Raw genomic sequence first — 22,618 nt, 5'->3', positions numbered from 1 at the left:
AGGAAGGGCATCTGGCCACCTCTTGAAATTAACATGCCACATCCGCTTAACCAGCAGAGCCCGCTAGTCGGGATTAATTCTTGGAAAGAGACAGACTGGAGGTCGCCGTGTTACACTATACCCTACCTAACATACATGTGATTAATACGGTAGTTCACTAAAATTATACACAACGTACAAGAAAGAAGCAACAGAAAGACTTTATCCGTACAAGTGTTTGATATGGTGCTACCTCAGTGCATGTCGCAGCCCCAGACTCGGCGTTTTTGGTGCTACATTCAGTGTGGTGCACTGGGAAATCATGTCGCAATGCGACTGCAGCATAATCTTTATTCACACAGAGAAGAGGAAGTCTGATCATGTGCTTTATAAATTAAATAGCGGTGGCTATCCCTATTTTTCCTGTAGCGAAAAGACGGACGACATATGAGCTGCGACCATTTTTGTAAACAAGCGAAGTGGCCTTCCATTTATCTCTACGCAGAATTAACCCAGATACTTTCTGTGCATCAAATGGAGGTTGTTAACCTCCATTTGACAAGCCTGAACAACATCTGCCAAACTTCAGAACAGGATTCGACTCTTCCAGCGACGTGATGACATTAAGAATCTGCAGAGGCCTTACTAGCAAACGACACACAGCACCTCTGTGTCACTGTCCGTGTGATTCCTGTACTGCATATCTGAATGCTGGCTTCTTAGGCATTGCTGTCCTGCGATTATACCTTTACACAGCACCCTGTCTCCCTTCAGTAGCCAACGCACATCACCTGTCTCCTAACTGCAGATGTGTGAGTACTGCCACCATACAAACTTCTCGTATGTTGTACGAAAACACATAACAATGCAACCTGGGTGATACAGACACTAATGCCGAGAAACCACGAGGAAAGAGAATACATATATGCCTTTCTCCATACCAACTCCCAAATATAAATAAAGAATTCGAACTCAGGATTGCAAACATAAACGAACGCAGTCGGAGAGCCTTAGTGCAGATGCATTCCCAGCTGCTGATTCTCAAACACATCGCTGTGGCAGAACCGACTGGTCAGATGTGTACAGTGACCGTTTCCTGTGAAATACGTTAGTAGTTTCTCCGTGAACTCGTCGGGAGTCTACGGAACTGATGAATAAACCCTCCACTTGTTTACTCAATGCCGATATTCAGCTTGCGTAATTAAACGATTTACAAGTAGGATCTGATGAGAGTATTGAGGTGAAGCAAAGTCAGAGCACAGTTTTCAGATTACACTACGAATCGAGTGGATATTCTTTAAAAAAAAGGGATACACTGTGGACAATGCATCTGAATGCAGTTTGTTTATTGGCTGATGAATCCATATCAGGTGAGCGAAGTAAGTTAGTCGGCCGGAGTGGCCGAGCGGTTCTAGGCTCTACAGTCTGGAACCGCGCGACCGCTACGGTCGCAGGTTCGAATCCTGCCTCGGGCATGGATGTGTTAGTTAGGTTTAAGTAGTTCTACGTTCTAGGGGACTGATGACCTCAGAAGTTACGTCCCATAGTGCTCAGAGCCATTTGAACCGTTTTTGAAGTAAGTTTTTGTTTTCCCATAGCAGACACGGCAGTATTTCTTAATTCCTAAATATAAGTGGGAATTTGACACTTAAGCTAAATTCCTTCCCCTCTTCTCTCTGTCCATCTCCTACTCCCTCTCTCTTTGTCCATCTGCCACTCCTCCCCCGCCCCTCTCTGTGCATGACCTCCTCCCCACCTCCTCCTCCGCCCTCTATGTCTATTTCCACTTCTCTGCCCTCTTACCCCTCTCTCTGAGCTCTAGCCTTGTTTATTGTTATTGAGAACAAAACCTCGATTGGGAACTGAAGCCACTTAAAATGAATGGGTATGCTAGTTGACATCATTGGTATACAGGGTGTGAGAGACACCTGTCCACCGGCTGGATCTGTGAAGACAGTAGCTTTAATGACAGTGTTTTGCATAATTTCAATCTGTGAATGGGTAGGATTACAAAGTTTCAGATGATTCAGATTCTGTATTATTTTTCTAATAATAAGCCAATAAGCCATAAATACCAGTTCCTCGTTCCTGTATAAACAATGGCGAAGACGAAAACAAAACAGTACAATGCCATGTATACAATTTGTCATTGAAATTGTATGTAAATAGAAAGAATATATATGGGCCGAACAATTTTTCTGATGGGTTATTCGCCCCGTATTGTAGTTGAAACTGACTGTGAGAAACATACCTAAACCACACATTTTCTTCCTCACGGTCGGTTTTAACAGAAAACCTATATATTGCCATTTTGAAACATATGTAACCTATACCTGTAAAAATGTTTGTTAGAGTTTAGTATACAAATTCTAAATAAATCGGTGAAGCACTTTCCGAGGGTTTTGGTAACAAAGTATCCCCTTTTACTATTCATTAGAGCATTGTGTATAAATTTCAAGTAATTTAGTCAAGAACTTTTCCAGGTATTTGGTGATTAACTTTCCCCCATATATATTACACATATATTTATGTATCATAAATTGATTGTTCGTTAGAGTATCGTGTAAATATTTGATTTAATTCGGTGAAGATCTTTTCGAGATTTTTGGCAACAACGTTTCCCCTTTATAGATTAAAAATATATTTGTATGTTATATATATATTAAATATATATAGCCTATGTCCATTCAATAATTCATGGAAGTATTGTGCAGAAATTTGAACTATATCAGTTGAGAACATCTTGAGACGGTTAGTAACCTCCTTTCCCCTGTCAATGTTACAGGAACATTTATACGAGTATGTCATAATTGTGAATGAAGTACATAGCATATATCCAAGTAAATATTGATGAGAGTATCAGGTGCAAATCTGAAGTATATCAGTCAAGAGCTTTTAGAGACTTTTAATAAAAACTTTTCCTCTTTATATGTTATGTATGTCCTGTATCTGTCTGACCATTCATTACAGTATCATGTGATAAGCAATGACTTGTCCTTATATAGTAATACAGATAAAAATTTGCGCCAACCCCCTCTTAAAATTTCTTTGATGTGTGGTCCTTAAGATGTATTGTGTTTCAAACTTTAAAAAAATTAAGAGCAAATTTTTATGCAATACAAGAAGAATTCAGATAAAAAGCATTAATCACAAGATTTGTTCAGTGCTAAATAGTTGTACCGCATCTGCTTCTGCCACGTCCGCAGGTGTCTGCCCACTGTTACCCCTTATGTCCCTCCTAGCACCGGCCAGCAGCAGTGCCTTCGCTGCATATGCACACCCCCATCTGGCAGCCACATGGAGTGGAGTCTCCCCCGCATCGTGCTGGACATCTACACACGCTGATGCCGCCAGTAGCATCCGTACAATGTGCTGCTCGCCACCTCTACATGCAGCCTAGTGCAGAGGCGTCATCCCATCCGAGTCCCTGACGTTGACATCTGCCCCGGCATCAATCAGGCACTTGACAGTTTCTTCGTGGCCATTCATCACTGCTTCATGCAGGGCAGTGTCGCCACTGGCGTCTGTCGCGTTGACTGGCGACCCCGCATCCAGGATCGCCCGCACTTGGCCGGTCTGACCCTGTGACGCAGCAATGATCAGCCTCCCAGCCAGCATCTGCTTCTGTTCCTCAGTCAGGATCCTGTAAATCACATTATGATTTACATCAGTTTTAGTATAGCAGCAGTGACATGAACATGACCTCCACAACGTATCTAAAACACACACACACACACACACACACACACACACACACAGACTTACACACACACACACACACACACACACACTCACACAGAGAGAGGGGGGGGGGGGTTTGGAGATACAAAATGTTACTCTGTGAAAACCTTGTTTGAAATCAGTCATATAGGTAGTCAAGCAATTTAAAGCCCATTGGATATGTTGGTTAAAATTTTAGCGTTTAGCTTATTGTCACCAAAGAAAAAAAGTCATTCTTGTAGATGAAGAATTATGTGAGTGCATGGTAGCTATTCCCCTCGATATCTGCATCTAGTGACGCCTGTGAGCTGAGGATGACATGGCAGCTAGTTGGTACTGTTGGGCTTTTATGGCCTGTTCTGGAGGAGTTTAGTTTAGTTTTAGTTTTATAATAGATACTGGGTGTCACTGGCCCTTATCTCTAGGAGTCTGCAAAACGGTATGCCTAGAGAATGTGCACGAGATGGCTTTGAGAAGTCTTGGGTCACTGGCTTGATGGACGTGGGAGCAGCATACTGGCAGATCACACAGTGATCACAGTCTGAAGTGCAATGGATGAATGATAGGGTTGCAGGACAACAGCGTGGCAAGAAGGGTAGGCACATCGCCATCCAGAAGAACTGCACAACAAACAGATTTTAAAATGGAACGACTAGCTTTTTCATATAGGCAACAGCTGAAACCTGAGCAGAGGCGAAACTTCCTGGCAGATTATAACTGTCTACTGGACCGAGACTTGAGTTCGGTATCTTTCTGTATTGGGGGAAGTGAAGCTGTGAGGACGATTAGGGAGTCATGCTTGTGTATCTCAGTCAGCAGAGCACTTACCTATGAAAGGCAAAGATCCTGAGTTCCAGTCTCGGTTTTAATCTGCCAGGAAGTTTCATATCAACACTCACTCCAGTGCAGAGTGAAAATTTCATTCTGGAAACATCCTCAGGGGCGTGGTTAAGCCAATTCTCCGCCATATTCTTCCTTCTAGGAGTGTTAGTCCTGTACGTTTTGCAGGAGAACTGCTAAGAAGTTTGGAAGATACAGCACGAGGTGCTGGCAAAGGAAAACTTGGGGGACAGGTCGTGATTTGTGCTTGGGTAGTTCAGTCAGTAGAGCACTTGCCCGCGACAGGAAAAAGTCCGGAGTATGAGTCTCGGTTCAGCAAACAGTTTTAATCTGCCAGCAAGTCTCATATCTGTGTGCACTCTGCTGCTGAGTGAAAATTTAATTCTGAGCTGATTTGATAGGCAGTGTGCCAGCATCAGATTACTGGAAGCTGGGTTGAGATCTCAAGTTGACGTGGGTCATCTCCTGTTGACTTCATACCACAGACAACAAAGACTTGTATGGTATACATCCATAGTCAACTGGAACACTGACTGGAATTCTCTGCTCTTCAACGGCGAGTCCTGGTTCTGTCTGTAGCACTCAGATTGTCATCCACATGCCTGTAGATGACCTGGTGACAGGTCGCAGGACGCAGCAGTACTCCAGACACATACCCCAATTCCCCTGCTGTGGGGAGGTACTGGATATGACAATTGGGATGGCTTCGTAATTGTTGAAGAAACGCTGAATAGCTGCCAATATGTGAGACATATGGTAAATCCTCTTGTCACTCCCATGCCTATGGTACCAAATGCAATATTCCAGCAGTATAATGCAAGATGCCCCACTGCAGTTCACATTACAAGCGCCTTAAGAAATGTATAGATCCTTGGCCAACCAGTACAGTCTACTTATTTCTCTCTGGGCTGCAATGGAAAGGCGTATACATCCAAACCACCACCACCCCCACTACCCCCCAAAAAATCCCTAAATAAAGCAACCATCATCATCTGAAACAGCATGTGATTCTGATGTGGCAATAAAATCTTAAAGATGAAATTCAGAGGCTGTCACAGTTTTTAGTGATGTTTATTATGGACATTAATTTCAAACAGAAGAAAATTTAACAATTCAATTTCATACATAACAGATAGCTGAACACTTTCTGTATACATTTGAGTGCTTTCTTTGTTGACTGCAGTGAGAACTTTAATCGAGACTACATAAATGTGGGGAAGGAAGGAATTAATTTTGCCTTATGTTCCTTGTATGAAGAGCATATTACTCACAGAAAAGCTATACTACATATGTAACATTCCTTAGATGACAAACATCGAGTGAGAAAGTGCAGTGTAACTGTAGGTCCGCATCTGTGGTTTGGTTTTGGGGGTGGGGAGAGGGTGTTCACAGCTTGTTATTGGCTGTCGCACTCCTTCCACCCGAACACAATCTGCCCTCCTCACTTTTAACATTGTAACAGATGTCTATGGTTTCAGTGATAATTTGTTTAGATCTGCGCATAGTACGTCACTATGTAAGTTCTAAGGTACAGCACTTTTGAAAATTATATGGTAGGTAAAGGATTAGCCCAGTAAACTGAAATATTATGTTTCGTTTAAGAACTACAATAGCTACAAGTTTTTGACAAAGTCATAGTTTACAAGCACTTAACCAATATCAGTATTTCACTTAACACTACGATTGTGAACGCAGTTCTGCAGACTGTGGCTATGGAAATGTGTAAATGGTGGAAAGTGCTGTTTATTTCAGCAGTTTCTGCCTACAGAATAAAATGTTAAAATGTTCTCGGGTTTCGAGTTGCTTCAAGGGACTGAAGTGGCGTGAGCTTTCGACCAAGTGCTTCTCAGCCACTGTCAAGTGGAGTGACTGCTGGTGGGCTCCTCGTACACCATTACACAACCCAGCTGCCGGCTGTGACGTCACTCATGGTTACATTACCGCCATACATGAACATACTTTGATTTCATGTCCGGTACGCCCATTTTAACCTTGCAATTGCTGGATATCGAGCTGTAGGTCATAAGGTCATAGTCAGTGATTTTAATTTCGATGGATTCTTGATTATATATATATATATATATATATATATATATATATATATATATATATATATATTAAGTCCCACATTGATTTCTGCGTTTATTTTACGCAGTGTTGCTTGTCTGTTAGCACTGACAAATCTACACAATCAATGCTGCTCTTGCTCGTTAAGTGAAGGCCGTCGGCCATTGGTTTCTTCGTGTCGGAAAACTCTTTTGTTCTTTTGACGTTTGATTGTCGCGTCTGTGTGGTTTTCTCTTCAGCCAGAGTTGTGGAGGATTATCTGGTACGTCAAATAATGTAAATATTGCATTTCTCACAGGTTTCCCATGTTACACATTGGCTGATTTGTCTGGAAGTCGAGACGCGGCGCTTCGCATCGCACCTGTGTTAAGTAAGAGACGGTAGAGAGCAGACAGCTTCAGGCAACTAGTGGTGGTCCGCTGACTGCTTGCAGGTAGCTACGGCTGCCATCGGAAGGTGTCAGATTCTCACGCACTACGAAACTATCAAGAAGTTAAAACAGATTTTGGAAACAAAACTCAAGTTACTGTGATTAATATGACGGTCGTTAGTTACCGCTAGATTGTTTGTTTGCTGTGAACGATGGAATGAATGGAACGTAAGATAGTAAATGAATATTGTTATGTCCATTAACTGAGTATATGTTAGCGTGAAAACTGTGATGGTACAGAGGAACTGAATTATACTCTCAGAGGAATTTTGTATGTAGAACTAGGCAGTTTATGGGACCCGGAAAAACAAGAAGCATTTCATGGTAATTGTGTTATTTAAAGCGCGAGGTATTTTCAGGCTTGTGGAGTTTCAAAATTTGTTCATTTACTAAATTGTTCATAAAAGCTGTTAAATTGTGACTAGTCATGTATGAAACACGCGGGATTGCCCAGCTTAATACTAGTAGCGGATTGGCTACGGTGTGTATCATCCAATCAGAGGGTAGTACGGTCACACGTTTTTTGTGAGCTAAATAACGGCTCTGTGAAGTTGGGAGCTTAGCTATCAATATTTTCGGATGCGAATATAAGGAGCTCTGGATAAATGTGGTAATTTTGCAGAATAATGAATAAAACTTGACCGTGGAGTGCCGCAAAGTGCATGCGAACTTGTGGCAAAAACGAAAACGGAAATATCGATTTTAATACGCAAACAGTGACTTTTGTATAAACAAGATCGGCGTGGCATGTCATACCAGCAGTGACCGCAAACTGAACATTCGTACTGGCTAAATTGTGTAATATTTGAGAGAGCGTTCTGTCACAGATAATATGTTTGGTAATGCTGCTGGTAACTGGTTCGGTTAGCTGCCGTAAGCCGGCTATTACGAGTGACTGCGACTGCGTGCGAGCGTCGATGCAAGGACTTGAGATTAGCACGGGATATGCAGTGTTCTTGTATCAGACATGTGCCAGTGTATCGACGTTTCCGCTCCTAAACTGAGTTTCAATCAGTCGCTCAGTTAAACTGAAACACATTCGCTGCGGCCGTCGTGTTGGTGTAACGCCACTGGCTGTGCTGCAGCCCCCCCAGCAGAGGAACATCCTGCTGTTCTGACAGGGGAGGCGTGTGGGGCTGACTGCAGAGGGGGAAGTCACCGCGAGCTGAGGCAACGTTATTTATGTAGAACGAGCACACAGTAACAGCGACCTTGCAAAGTGCACCGAACGGAACCCCATGTTGTTGGGTACTTGTAAGAGGTCGTTCTGCAAAAGGCCAAGTCCTTTGCTCGTTACTAGTGAGTTTTTGATCGTAAACTAAATCGACACTCTTCAGTAAATACCTGTAATTTACAACAGAATGAAATGCGCGTCTAGCGTTACTGGCCAGCGGACATCTTCCGCCTCGCGCAACTTTCTTCAGCTGACGCGTCGCTGATGCACACACAGCCAGTACCGAGAGGAGGAAATCCGCCACGCGGCCGGGAATCGAACCCGGGGCCCCGTGATCGAGAGTCATTAACCACGCCATCACATCACGAGCTGGCGACTGCACGTTGCGAGAGAATCGTAAACAAAGTGTCCTGTGAAGTGGCGTTTGCCCGAGCATGTTTACGTCAGCCTGTCACCTTGGGCGCGAGTGTGAGAATTTTCAGTCCGAGCAGATCCAGCTTAGCTCTTCAACGTGGCGCACACTGAATTAAAACGATCGAAGTTACCGACCGGTCGAACAGGGTAAGGGTTCGAAAGTAGATTGCTAGGAAAGAAGAGATGGGAGTGTCTAGAAGCTAATAAGGCAGTTGGGGAATTGAGGACGAAGCTTCCTTCGAAAACCATTGCCGAATGAACAGATGTAGTTTCCACCATTTACTGAGACTCTCAGGCACTTCCATTGCTGCGCGGGGTTAGCCGAGCGGTCTGGACTGTGCGGCTGGTCCCGGTGGAGATTCGAGTTCTCCCTCGGGCATGGGCGTTTGTGTTTGTCCTTGGGATAATTTAGGTTAAGTAGTGTGTAAGGTTAGGGACTGACGACCTTAGCAGTTAAGACCCATAAGACTTCACACACATTTGAACATTTTTTGAGCACTTCCATTCAGAGAAAATATTATCTAATGTGAATGCAATTCCTGGTCGTCTAAAGTTGAAAGCTGCCGCGACGTATCTTGCTTCAGGCCATTCATTTACCTCATTCCAATATACTTGCAATACAGACTGTATCAGAAGAGAAAAGCACAACTCCGTGCATAGAAAGGTCGAACCGCTCTATTTTAGGTGTCTTGTTTAAAACGAGGAATCTAAATTTGCAACAAACTGAATCGCATGGTATTCCATTGCGCAATTGAAATTCGGAAGGACTGCTGCTGTACATTGCAGTGTTTCTTTTGGTGTACCAGATATGTTACAACATATAAAATCACACATGTGGGGGACTGTTATAACATGCAGCACTTAAATTTCCTTAAATAATATATAACTGCATTGCTGTTTTAACAAAGAAGAGGCCACATGCCTAGTACATATTATACTAAAATATATGGTACTTTCACGTACCGAAATTATCAGAGAAGATGTTTGAATGGTCCTTTTGTAATGTTTGCAGAAATGATCCATGGAATAGAAACAAACACCGCCCGAACAGGTTCTGAAGGCCCAACGGCACCGACCGGCCGCCATGTCATCCTGACCCCTTAGGCATCACAGCATGCGGATACGGAGGGCCATGTGGTGAGCACACCTCTGTCCTGGCTGTTGTCAGTTTACGAGACTGGAGCCGCTACTCCTCAGTCAAGCAGCTCCTCAGTTTTGCCTCACAAGGGCTGAGTGCTCCCCGCTTGGCAACAGCGCTCGGCAGGCCTGGACGGTCACCCATCCAAGAGCCAGGCAAGCCCGACAGCGCTTAACTTCAGTGATCTGACGGAAACCGGAGTTACCACAGCGGTGAGGCCTTTGGAATGGTATACAGTACTATACATTTTCATCACTGTGTGGTACAGTTTCCCTCATTCCGTTTACAGTGTCACTTATTGCATCTTCCTTCATGTTTCTGTCTTTATAAGTACCAAGATTAATGTTCCACAAACACCGTAGATCCTTGTAGAGTTCCAGAAATCGCACAGCACACTGTAACGACCAGGTCTCAGTCACTGTCATTGCATATCAGACTGCGTTAACGAAATTTCCACGATGTCAACTCTCGAAATGTCAAAAACAGGCTGGATTCGAAACCCATTCATGGGAACTTCAGGTGATTTCGGCTTAACATTAACAGAAGAAGGAGAAATGGCAGCTATATCTACCGATCGTGGACTGAGGATTAAGCAGAGGGAGTTGACTCGTAAAGTTTTTTGGATTTCTATAAAAGAAGAATATGTGTCGATATCTAAAAGGTCGTTGAACATTTTACTTCCGTTTTCGACGTCATATTTATGTGAATTAGGATTTTCCGCGCTTGCCACAATTACATGTAAAAAAAGAGTAAGTCTTCAATGTATTGACCAGGAAATGAAAGTTTGTCTTTCAAATGTATCTCCATACATTGAAGAAATCGTGAGGACACATCAGCCTCATGTTTCTCATGAACACTAGAAAGAATTGACGTAAGGTTCGTTTCATTTGTATTGCATTATTACTTTTCTCTATAATTTGAATTAATCGTTAGTTTTAATCCATTATTTCATTTCAATACGTTTCACTTAATAGTTTCTGTTGCCTTTCGTCCTGGAAGAGTAGGAAGCAACACGGCGCTCGGCCGTCGCATTTGGGTGACAATCTTACTTCATGAATTTCTGACATTTTTTATACAAAAATTGTTTCTTCATATTGTGATAATGTATGTGTTTTATTAATATAAGTTGTATTTTCTGTAGTCTGGACGCGAAATCGAAAATAAAATGACTTAAATGTTGTTTTATTACAGTATTGATTTCCTGTATTTACTGTTGTAGAATATTCCTCAGAAATGTGTGTATAGTGCGCCCACAAATATTTTCTGCCTTTTAAGTGCGCCCGAAGCTCAAAAAGTTTGAGACCCACTGCCCTAGACTGTGGTCAGACTGCACAGCGTCTCTCAGCCGCTGCGACGCGATATACACAAAAACACGTCAGGTGTGTTTGTAGGATTCTTAATGCATTCTGATCTCCCGGCAGATGGAGTTGCCGCAGTGGTAACACCGGTTCCCGTCAGATCACCGGAGTTAAGCGCTGTCGGGCTTGGCTAGCACTTGGATGGGTCGGTGTCCGGGTCTGCCGAGTGCTGTTGGCCAGTGGGCTGCACTCAGCCCTTGTGAGGTCAACTGAGGAGCTACTTGACTGAGAAGTAGCGGCTCCGGTCACCAAAACTGACAACAGCCAGGAGAGAGGTGTGCTCTCCACACACCTGTCCGTATCTGCATCCAGTAATGCCTGTGAGCTGAGGATGACACGGTGGCCGGTCGGAACGGTTGGGCCTCCAGGGTGTGTTCAGGCTGAGTTTTTTTTGTTCCCATCTTCCGCAGATAAAACATCTACATCTTAAACATTTATCGCCAAATCATTTCTTGGAATAGCCGAATTCGTAAGAAATACATTATTACACGCATTATGATAAAAATGTATTGTATGAACATAATGTGTTCGCTTTTCTGCATCTAGGGAAAAAGGTCGTAACCAGGGGTGTCACGAAAGTTTGAAACGTAAGTTGGTGTGGCCCAGAGTCGGAAAGGTCGACAAACGCGGCTCTGACACGTAGTAAATCTAACTACTCCTTCCCAGCATTTATCATGGTTGTACGGTTATCGACACCTGCAGAAAAAGAGGATTCGCAGTTACCAGTTTTCTTTTAAAGAGACTGGTAACACGAGATTTGAATTTCAGTTCTCAGTGCGGACAAGGAAGTTTTCTCGGCACAAAGGTAAGAATATTTCACCAGTCAGCAGGAGAGCGGAGACAGCTGCGATGGTGACCAGTCGCAGTTGTGAATTTTTGCGTTATGAGTTACTCGCTTCCAGATCAGCTGGAAATGTGCTGAAATGTTCGTATGTTGTTCGCGACATTTGTCTTGTGCCAGTTAACATGTATGAATTACGTATGTGCTCGAAAAGCAGGTAATTTTTAGCGTTCTCTCTCTCTGTCTCTCTATCTCTCCGAGCGGTTCTAGGCGCTACCGTCTGGAACCACGCGACTGCTACGGTCGCGGGCTCACGTCACGTCAGTGACACTGTCCTTCCTACTTCTCGACAATACAAAATGTGCTGCTCTTCTTTGAATATTCTCGATGAAGTCCGTTAATTCTACCTGGTAATGATCCCACACTGCACAGCAGTATTCTAGAAGAGGACGGACAACCGTAGTATAGGCAGTCTCTCTAGTAGATCTGTTGCATCTTCAGCCAATAAAACGCATCTTTGGTTCTGCTTCCCCACAACATTCCCTAAGTGTTATTTCCAATTTATATTGTCCGCAATTGTGATTTCTGGTGTTTAGTTGAATTTACGGCCATTAGATTTGACGGATTTATCGCCTAACCGAAGTTTAACCGATTCCGTTAGGCACTCATCTGGATTATCTGACACTTTTCATTATTTAGGACAAATTGCCAATTATCGCACCATACAGATATCTTTCCTAACTAATATTGCAATTTGTTTTGAGCATCTGATGACTTTACTAAACGGTAAATGACAGCATCATCTGCAAACAACTTCAGACGGTTTCTCAATTGTCTCCGAAATCGTTTATATAGATAAGGAACAGCATTACCTTGGGAAACGCTGAAACTTACTTCTGTTTCGCTCGATGTCTTCGCCAATTACTACGAATTGTGAAATCTGTGACAGGAAATCACGAATCCAGTCACAGTCCAGCCTGTGACGACATTCCATAAGCACGCAGTTTGACTACAGGTTGCTTGTGAGGTACAGTGTCAAATGCCTTCTGGAAATCTAGAAAGACGAAATCAACTGGAAATGCCTTGTCGACAGCACTCAATACCTCGTGTGAATAAAGAGCTAGTTGTGTTTAGCAAGAACGATGTTATCTAAATCCGTGTGAAGTGTTTGTCAACAGACTTCTCTTCGAGATAATTCATAATGTTCGAACACAATATATGTTCCAAAATCCTGCTGCAAATTGACGTTAGTATTATGGCCCCGTAATTTCATGGAATGCTGCTACTGGATTTCTTGAATACTGGTGTGACCTGTGCAAGTTTCCAGTCTTTAGGTTACGGATCTTTCGTCAGAGAGTTACAACACTAAGTTTCGTTACGACAGTCCTGTGTTCACTGATCTCAGTATATGTTTTGGTGCTCGTTATTAGCTCAGGATTATTTGTTGCTAAGACGTGTTCCCATAACTGTTTACTATTCAATTGGGATCATGAACTTACTACTCGAAATATTTTCAGAGAATGTTCAAAAATGGTTCAAATGGCTCTGGGCACTATGGGACTTAACTTCTGAGGGCATCAGTCCCCTAGAACTGAGAACTACTTAAACCTAACTAACCTAAGGACATCACACACATCCATGCCCGTGGCAGGATTCGAACCTGCTACCGTAGAGGTCGCGCGGTTCCAGACTGTAGCGCCTAGAACCGCTCGGCCACTCCGGCCGGAACAACTGCTATACCGATGGTTCTTGGATCGACGTTCTTCCTGCGTTCGACCTGCACCCTTTGAGACTGAAGCGCTTTCTGTGTTTCTCTGAGACCCTTTAACCTGAAAACCGCCCAGTCCAAGCTACACAGCCGCTGCTACCCGCGTAACCGCCTCCTGCGTGTAGTGGCTCCTGGCATGCTTAGCGGAATATTATGGAATAGCGGTAATACTTAAAAATAAGTCTTAATAATAATAATTATTGGTTCTAAGGGGATATCGCGGTAAAGTGGGGGTTTCGGGAGGGGAAAATTTAAAATCAAACACAACAATGGCAAAATTACGAACATATGGGAAACGTATACATACAGACTTCAGACAGAACAACGCAAGGAATTCTAAAAAGTTTTCAAAGCAGAAATAACAGGGTACAAGCAGTTGTACTTCAAAGATTCAAAAGGCAAACTGACTATCAACAACAAACACAACTGTGTATTACTAGCAAATTGCTTCAAAAACGTTTTAATCTGCGAAGAACCAACACAACGACTGTTTTTCAGACACCCTCTAAAGGAAAACCCACTTTCAGAGCCACTGTACTGCATTAAACTCAACAATACACTGGCCAGCCAGAAAACAACAGGGCGCCAGAAGAAGACGGGATATTGGCTGAGATGTGAAAACTATCAGATAAACGAACACTTAAAATGACGCCGTGTTTATAAACTGCAGCGAAAACAGCTATGTGCTGAGAATTCCGTTACAGCTGGGAACGGAGTTGCTCGCGACGACATTCTTGCGCCAGACGCTGTCCGTGTTCTTGCCGGGTCACATTTGAGTAACAAATCCATATTAGGGCGAAAAAGTCCACCGCTTTTTTTTTTCGGGACTGTATTAATGCCGTCGTTCGGAGAATTTCTATGTACTCAGTCGATGCTAAGACAATAGCTGATGCCTAGGGTGAAACTATCGTTATGAAATGTGTTCTGTGTGGCATCTCAGATGACGGAAAATGTAAAGCCTTTTTGTTAGTTATGCCTCGGTATTCCATTGATAACAGTACTGTAAATGAGTTTGTCTTAAACACTAGTACTAATTGTTGGTATGAGTTAAGTCGAGTAGAAAATGTAGGAAAACGTCAGAAGTATGTCGCTCTTGTGAACATAAACTGTTCCCTACGCTTTAGTTGTTTTACACGTATTCACGTGTCGTAGTATTCCTTAGTATTTTCACATTTGCTTACGTGCGTCGTCCAACAGTTACATCGCACACGGTGCCTCTTACGAGGTTAAGAAATTCCTAAGGGACCAAACTGCTAAGGTCATCTGTCCCTAGACTTACACACTGCTTAAACTAACTTATGCTAAGAACAACACACACACACACACATGCCCGAGGGAGGGCTCGCAATTAGTGACATGGCGCCTCTAACCGCGCGGCCTAAGACAACCAGAGATAACATTTAATGGCAGGACACTTTCATCTTTCGCATCGTAGACCAATGATGCCACACACGACGTCGCTGGTCAAAGCTGACGGGTGGAACAGGACACTAGAACTGAACCAAAATAGTTCTTAGTGTTGGAATTCATCTATAATCTTGTAGAGATTCTTGTAGAAATAAATTACCTCTTACCATTGATCCATGGAGGACGTGTGTTTCAAGAAACCGCGACGATGTACAAGCCTTGTCGACAATCATCCAAACAAGCGACTGAACATGGCACTTGGCGTGGCAGCTTTGTAGGAGCATTTATAATTTGCAGACGCCCGACCTTCCTGTAATTAAAAGATGCATAAAATTAATCTTTCTCCTACAGAGACCCAACTCGCCTTATTTGTTCATGAGACCCAGAAAATATTAGATACAGGCTCCCAGATAGATGCTATTTTTCTTGACTTCCGGAAGGCGTTCGATACAGTTCCGCACTGTCGCCTGATAAACAAAGTAAGAGCCTATGGAATATCAGACCAGCTGTGTGGCTGGATTGAAGAGTTTTTAGCAAACAGAACACAGCATGTTGTTATCAATGGAGAGACGTCTACAGACGTTAAAGTAACCTCTGGCGTGCCACAGGGGAGTGTTATGGGACCATTGCTTTTCCGGAAGGCGTTCGATACAGTTCCGCACTGTCGCCTGATAAACAAAGTAAGAGCCTATGGAATATCAGACCAGCTGTGTGGCTGGATTGAAGAGTTTTTAGCAAACAGAACACAGCATGTTGTTATCAATGGAGAGACGTCTACAGACGTTAAAGTAACCTCTGGCGTGCCACAGGGGAGTGTTATGGGACCATTGCTTTTCACAATATACACTCCTGGAAATCGAAATAAGAACACCGTGAATTCATTGTCCCAGGAAGGGGAAACTTTATTGACACATTCCTGGGGTCAGATACATCACATGATCACACTGACAGAACCACAGGCACATAGACACAGGCAACAGAGCATGCACAATGTCGGCACTAGTACAGTGTATATCCACCTTTCGCAGCAATGCAGGCTGCTATTCTCCCATGGAGACGATCGTAGAGATGCTGGATGTAGTCCTGTGGAACGGCTTGCCATGCCATTTCCACCTGGCGCCTCAGTTGGATCAGCGTTCGTGCTGGACGTGCAGACCGCGTGAGACGACGCTTCATCCAGTCCCAAACATGCTCAATGGGGGACAGATCCGGAGATCTTGCTGGCCAGGGTAGTTGACTTACACCTTCTAGAGCACGTTGGGTGGCACGGGATACATGCGGACGTGCATTGTCCTGTTGGAACAGCAAGTTCCCTTGCCGGTCTAGGAATGGTAGAACGATGGGTTCGATGACGGTTTGGATGTACCGTGCACTATTCATTGTCCCCTCGACGATCACCAGTGGTGTACGGCCAGTGTAGGAGATCGCTCCCCACACCATGATGCCGGGTGTTGGCCCTGTGTGCCTCGGTCGTTTGCAGTCCTGATTGTGGCGCTCACCTGCACGGCGCCAAACACGCATACGACCATCATTGGCACCAAGGCAGAAGCGACTCTCATCGCTGAAGACGACACGTCTCCATTCGTCCCTCCATTCACGCCTGTCGCGACACCACTGGAGGCGGGCTGCACGATGTTGGGGCGTGAGCGGAAGACGGCCTAACGGTGTGCGGGACCGTAGCCCAGCTTCATGGAGACGGTTGCGAATGGTCCTCGCCGATACCCCAGGAGCAACAGTGTCCCTAATTTGCTGGGAAGTGGCGGTGCGGTCCCCTACGGCACTGCGTAGGATCCTACGGTCTTGGCGTGCATCCGTGCGTCGCTGCGGTCCGGTCCCAGGTCGACGGGCACGTGCACCTTCCGCCGACCACTGGCGACAACATCGATGTACTGTGGAGACCTCACGCCCCACGTGTTGAGCAATTCGGCGGTAGGTCTACCCGGCCTCCCGCATGCCCACTATACGCCCTCGCTCAAAGTCCGTCAACTGCACATACGGTTCACGTCCACGCTGTCGCGGCATGCTACCAGTGTTAAAGACTGCGATGGAGCTCCGTATGCCACGGCAAACTGGCTGACACTGACGGCGGCGGTGCACAAATGCTGCGCAGCTAGCGCCATTCGACGGCCAACACCGCGGTTCCTGCTGTGTCCGCTGTGCTGTGCGTGTGATCATTGCTTGTACAGCCCTCTCGCAGTGTCCGGAGCAAGTATGGTGGGTCTGACACACCGGTGTCAATGTGTTCTTTTTTCCATTTCCAGGAGTGTATATAAATGACTTAGTAGATAGTGTCGGAAGTACCATGCGGCTTTTCGTGGATGATGCTGTAGTATACAGAGAAGTTGCAGCATTAGAAAATTGTAGCGAAATGCAGGAAGATCTGCAGCGGGTAGACACTTGGTGCAGGGAGTGGCAACTGACCCTTAACGTAGACAAATGTAATGTATTGCGAATACATAGAAAGAAGTATCCTTTATTGTATGATTATATGATAGCGGAACATACACTGGTAGCAGTTAATTCTGTAAAATATCTGGGAGTATGCGTGCGGAACGATTTGAAGTGGAATGATCATATAAAATTAATTGTTGGTAAGGCGGGTACCAGGTTGAGATTCATTGGGAGAGTGCTTAGAAAATGTAGTCCATCAACAAAGGAGGTGGCTTACAAAACACTCGTTCGACCTATACTTGAGTATTGCTCATCAGTGTGGGATCCGTACCAGATCGGTCTGACGGAGGAGATAGAGAAGATCCAAAGAAGAGCGGCGCGTTTCGTCACAGGGTTATTTGGTAACCGTGATAGCGTTACGGAGATGTTTAATAAACTCAAGTGGCAGACTCTGCAAGAGAGGCGCTCTGCATCGCGGTGTAGCTTGCTCGCCAGGTTTCTAGAGGGTGCGTTTCTGGATGAGGTATCGAATATATTGCTTCCCCCTACTTATACCTCCCGAGGAGATCACGAATGTAAAATTAGAGAGATTAGAGCGCGCACGGAGGCTTTCAGACAGTCGTTCTTCCCGCGAACCATACGCGACTGGAATAGGAAAGGGAGGTAATGACAGTGGCACGCAAAGTGCCCTCCGTCACACACCGTTGGGTGGCTTGCGGAGTATCAATGTAGATGTAGATGTAGATGTAGAGAGATTCGTATGAATACTCCGTTCGACTGATTTGTAAAATTAAATTATACTAAATATGCCTGCTGTGTCGAAGATCCCTGTATTTATGAAACATGCACGAGTGTAGAATTAATGTTACGCATGCGCAGGAAGGTGCAGTCATTTCGCTGGCCGTGCTTTGGCACAGATCACACGCTGGTTGACGACTCCTCATAGACCGCTGCCGCTGCTCCGCGCTGTTGCCGCATTTCTCTGTTTCTGCAGACTGCTGCGAGCGGGGACAGCAACAGCCGCCTCGCTCGCCTTTCGCCTCTACTCAAACCGTTGCTGGGATACGGCGTGCGCCTATGAGGAGAGCCGTGTATTGTTAACAACTGCGTCACGTCTTCAATTGTCTTGTTTACTGTAAGGGGGTACAGTGGATTGAACAATCATTTTTGAAAGGGCCTTAGTGCAAATTTTGACAAAATGAGTTAGGAAAGATAACAGATATTTTTGCGTGCAAAGGGCTTTATTCCAGATATTGTAAATGTGTTTTTGTGAACAAGTTACAGCGACGTCGTTTATGAAAGGGCTTCACTCCTCGAATAGCGCCCTTTCAATGGTGATTATATTCGCATTCCATCTACCGAATACTTAATGCACTATATATTACATTTGGCTTTTCGTAGTTGAACCGTTATTATTTCCGAGCATGTGTTGTGAAATGTAAAATGACTTCTAGTACTGGCTTGGAACATGGTGAAGCTATCAAGAAAAGAGAGAAAGACGTATTGTAGGAAATTATGAACAGAATGCTATAAAAACAGCAACAGTGCACTGTCACGAGCGTACTAAACATTTTAACCCTGTTTTTTTGTTCATTTTGAACATTGTAACCCATAGTCACGTATTGTGGCCTCTAAACAGATAGAAGGACGGCAAAAGCAAACATTCGATGTTTTATTTCCGGAAGTGTCTATTGTTTCTAATTTTGAAAATACTTACACTGGTAGCAATTAACAGGAAGAAAGATCAAGACATTCAACACGATTATATTCGCCATGAATACAGGTATTTCTACGATGATCTTATGAAATGGCCGATACGTGACAAAGCTGCTGCCACTACTTTTGCTGATAATGATGAACTTTGAGTACAGTTATAATACTGTGAAATCGAATGAGTGAAAAGAGAACCAACTTGAAATACTATTAAAACATAACTTTACCATGTCTGTGAATTACTTCCTCAGGAAAAGGACCTTATTCCAAGATTCTGGAATTATTCTCTCCAAATGATTTGCAGACTTCAGCAACTACAGTAATGGCAAATTATCCGTTTCATTGTGTTCTTTAAACAGTGGAGAGCCCTTCGTGTTGCATTCCATTCCTGAAAATTTAAAACTTTGAAGTAATGCCTTTTCATGGATAAAAACACTAAGATCGATCAGTCGAGGCGAATCCTTCACTAGGTTAAAGTGATGGACGTCGTTTATCTATTTTTGTTTTGTTGCTCACGTCTAGGAAGAGGAGCAAGTCACTACGGTGATGGAACGAGTCTCTACAACAAAGTAACGTCTGGAAACTTAATAACAGATAAAATTTGCACGAATAGTACCCAAATGTCAAGTCACCAAGTAATATCTAGCGCAATAAACAATACAACACATGAATTTGCTTCATTTTTATACTTGTAGCCCCGTCGATATAGCAGGAGTGAGTCATGACAATTCTTCAGATCAGACTTGAAATTGCGTCGATTACTGCTAAGATTTTTTAATTCTTGTGCTAATTTATTGAAAATGGAGAATACTGCACGTCCGAGATAAGGAGGTGGGATTGATGTGCAGGGTGGATATCTGCGTAGTATTAACTGAGTGAAGGCTGGCAATTCTCGGGGAAAACCCCGAGTTGTTAACAAGAAACAATGTTGAAATACGCATTTAGAGCCACGCGTCAGAACTCCCACACTGCCGAACATAGGTCGACCATAGCTTCGTGAACTTGGACCACATTTTGCTCTAACTGCCGTTTTCCGAGCCAAGAAGAGCCTTTGAGAATGAGAAAAGCAACAGTAGAGTATAACATCGTAAATCATAAGCTAATCAGAATAAGCAAAGTAGACTAATTCTCCTGTTGATCTATGACTGATTTCAGACACTCTTCCAGTAGTAAATACAGCGCTATTAAGTCTTTGGACAAGATACTGAACGTGGGCGGTCCATGTCAGCTTACCACCTACCCGAACACTTACGAATTTGGATTGTTCGGACTGACTAATGATATGCCTATTATGTCTGATCAAAATGTCGGTTTCGGTTCAGTTGTTGGCTAGAAACTGTAGAAACTGAGTCTTATTTTGATTTAGCATCAATTTCTTTTCTACAACCCATGAACTTACGGCTTCAACTCATTTGTTCCATACAGTGCTTACGTTGCACTCAGTATCCTTCACTACAAAAAATCAGCCAAAACACAGACACAGCTTAGAATTTGTCGTAGTGTCCACATCTACATTGATACTCGGCAAGCCAGCTGATGGTGTGTGGTAGAGGATACTTCTGGCACCACTAACTGATCCCCGCTTCCCTGTTGCACTCGTAAGTGACGCGTGGGAGGGGTGATTGTCGGTAAGCCTCTGTATTGGCACTGATTTCTAGAATTTTGTCGTCGTACTCATTTCGCGAAAGAAGTAATATGCTGTCCGACGCTTCCTGGAAAGTACTCTTTCCAAACCTTCTGTGATGCTTAACGCCTCTCTTGTACCCTCTGCCACTGGAGTCTGTTGAACACCTCTGTAACGCTCTCGCGCCGACCAAACGATCCCGTGGCGAAACGCGCCGCTCCTCGTTGTACGTTCTGTATCTCTTCTGTCAGTCCTTACCCTTGTGGTAAGGGTCCCAGGTGTAAGGATCGACATAAGAAGCGTGGGTTCTTTAATCTGCGGTCACTCTTTGCCGCTTCTCGGCATGAACAGGGCGTCCCGTGGTCAGCTACTGTGGGTCTTCGTGACGAGTACACAGCAGTCTTTTTCGGAGCTGTTTTCATACAGCAAGACTTAAAAGGTTACTTCTCCAGTATTGTAACTGCGTGAGATAATTGATTCGCCTACCGTGTTACTATTCCCTATTGACTGATGTACCTTATGAACTCTCCAATACGAAGAAAGTTACGTATGCAAAAGCAACTACTGCATTATCCGTGTAGGAACCGGACACGTAATCTCCGCTCACGGATCACGTGTCTCGTTCACTCGGTCCAGCACGGCTTTCGCTGGAGCGTGTTTACCTTGATGCGTCTCAAAGCGGCAGTCGTAAAAAGCTGCTTTTCCTGATTTCTCGGAAAATACACGTTTTTGGACAGCGTATGTGATAATGAAAAATGCTCAATCTACAATCATCTGTCGATACAGTTAATTTCGAGTCGATTTAATGTTGTGAACTTCAAGGGCGATTTTCTCAAAATCTGGTAGGTAATGAAACAATATATCTTACGTTCTTTACTCTCTGTTTATTCTCTTTATCTGTATCACTTCGATGTTGTCGCGATGACTGAAAGGTGGGTTCATACTCCGACCTTCTGCGGTGAAACAATTTCGGAAGACCGAATTCAGTGTTTCGGCCTTCTCTGTTTTCTTCCGTTTCGGTGCGAGTTCGGTCTCTGAGTGACTGAATAGATTGTTTCGAGCCGCTTACTGACTGTAAGACCAAAGGTTGTAATGAATTTTAGTCAAATCGGTTGCCAAAATTTTACTGTCAAAGTCATTAGACGCATGTCTAACTATCCTGCTTTATGCTCACTTTGGCTTCATTCAGCTTTTGTTTGTCAGCTAGATTTTGATTTCTCTTGAATCTGTGCCGAAGGTCTGTTTGCTTGCGGTTTCGGACCTCTGTCAGGATACTCGGACAGTGGAGCCAGTCTAAAACCGATATTGGTTACGAAGCACATGTGGGTCCCGTCGTAGAATGATACTCCAGTGTGTGGGACCCGTACCAGATACCACAGACAGGGGCTACGGAACGTATACAGAGAAGGGCAGCACGAATCGTCACAGGTTTATCTAACTCGCGGGAGAGTGTCACGTGAGCGTCGAGAAAGCTCAGTCGTCAGACGGCTCAAGAAAGACGCAACCCACATCCCACGGTAGGCCGCTCGCGAAGTTGCGCAGACGGCTGCTGATGCTGAGCGAGGAGTCCAGAGCCGCTCCCCGGCCGCTCACTGTGCGTGGCTGCCGTGAGGAGGGAGGAGGAGGAGGGAGGAGGAGAGAGGAGGAGGGAGGAGGAGGGAGGAGGAGCCAGGCCGGCCGCAGCGCGGAGCCGCCTCCCCACTCGCCCTTTACCACCACCGGAAGGGGAATACGTTTCGAGACTTGTTGCCGTGACAAGTACCCACTGCCATGCACTACGCTGTGCTTTGCAGCGTACATACGGGGATGTAGAT

The 22,618-nt window shown here is 44.4% G+C and overlaps 1 protein-coding gene across 1 annotated transcript in view; it reads right to left on the bottom strand.

Moving 5' to 3' along the window:
- Positions 1-3,375: 3,375 nt before the first annotated feature.
- The window catches only part of LOC126442780 (ankyrin repeat domain-containing protein 65-like), a 140,549-nt gene continuing 121,306 nt past the window's right edge, over positions 3,376-22,618 (bottom strand). The window contains exon 3 of the mRNA XM_050090812.1: positions 3,376-3,622. Coding sequence (XP_049946769.1) covers positions 3,376-3,622 — 247 coding nt within the window. The remainder of the gene's footprint in view (positions 3,623-22,618) is intronic.

The sequence above is a fragment of the Schistocerca serialis genome, unplaced genomic scaffold, assembly GCF_023864345.2.
Source record: "Schistocerca serialis cubense isolate TAMUIC-IGC-003099 unplaced genomic scaffold, iqSchSeri2.2 HiC_scaffold_1407, whole genome shotgun sequence".
Classification (NCBI taxonomy): Eukaryota; Metazoa; Arthropoda; class Insecta; order Orthoptera; family Acrididae; genus Schistocerca; species Schistocerca serialis.
The sequence above is the reverse complement of the archived record's forward strand: the minus strand, read 5'-3'. Positions and strand labels throughout refer to the sequence as shown.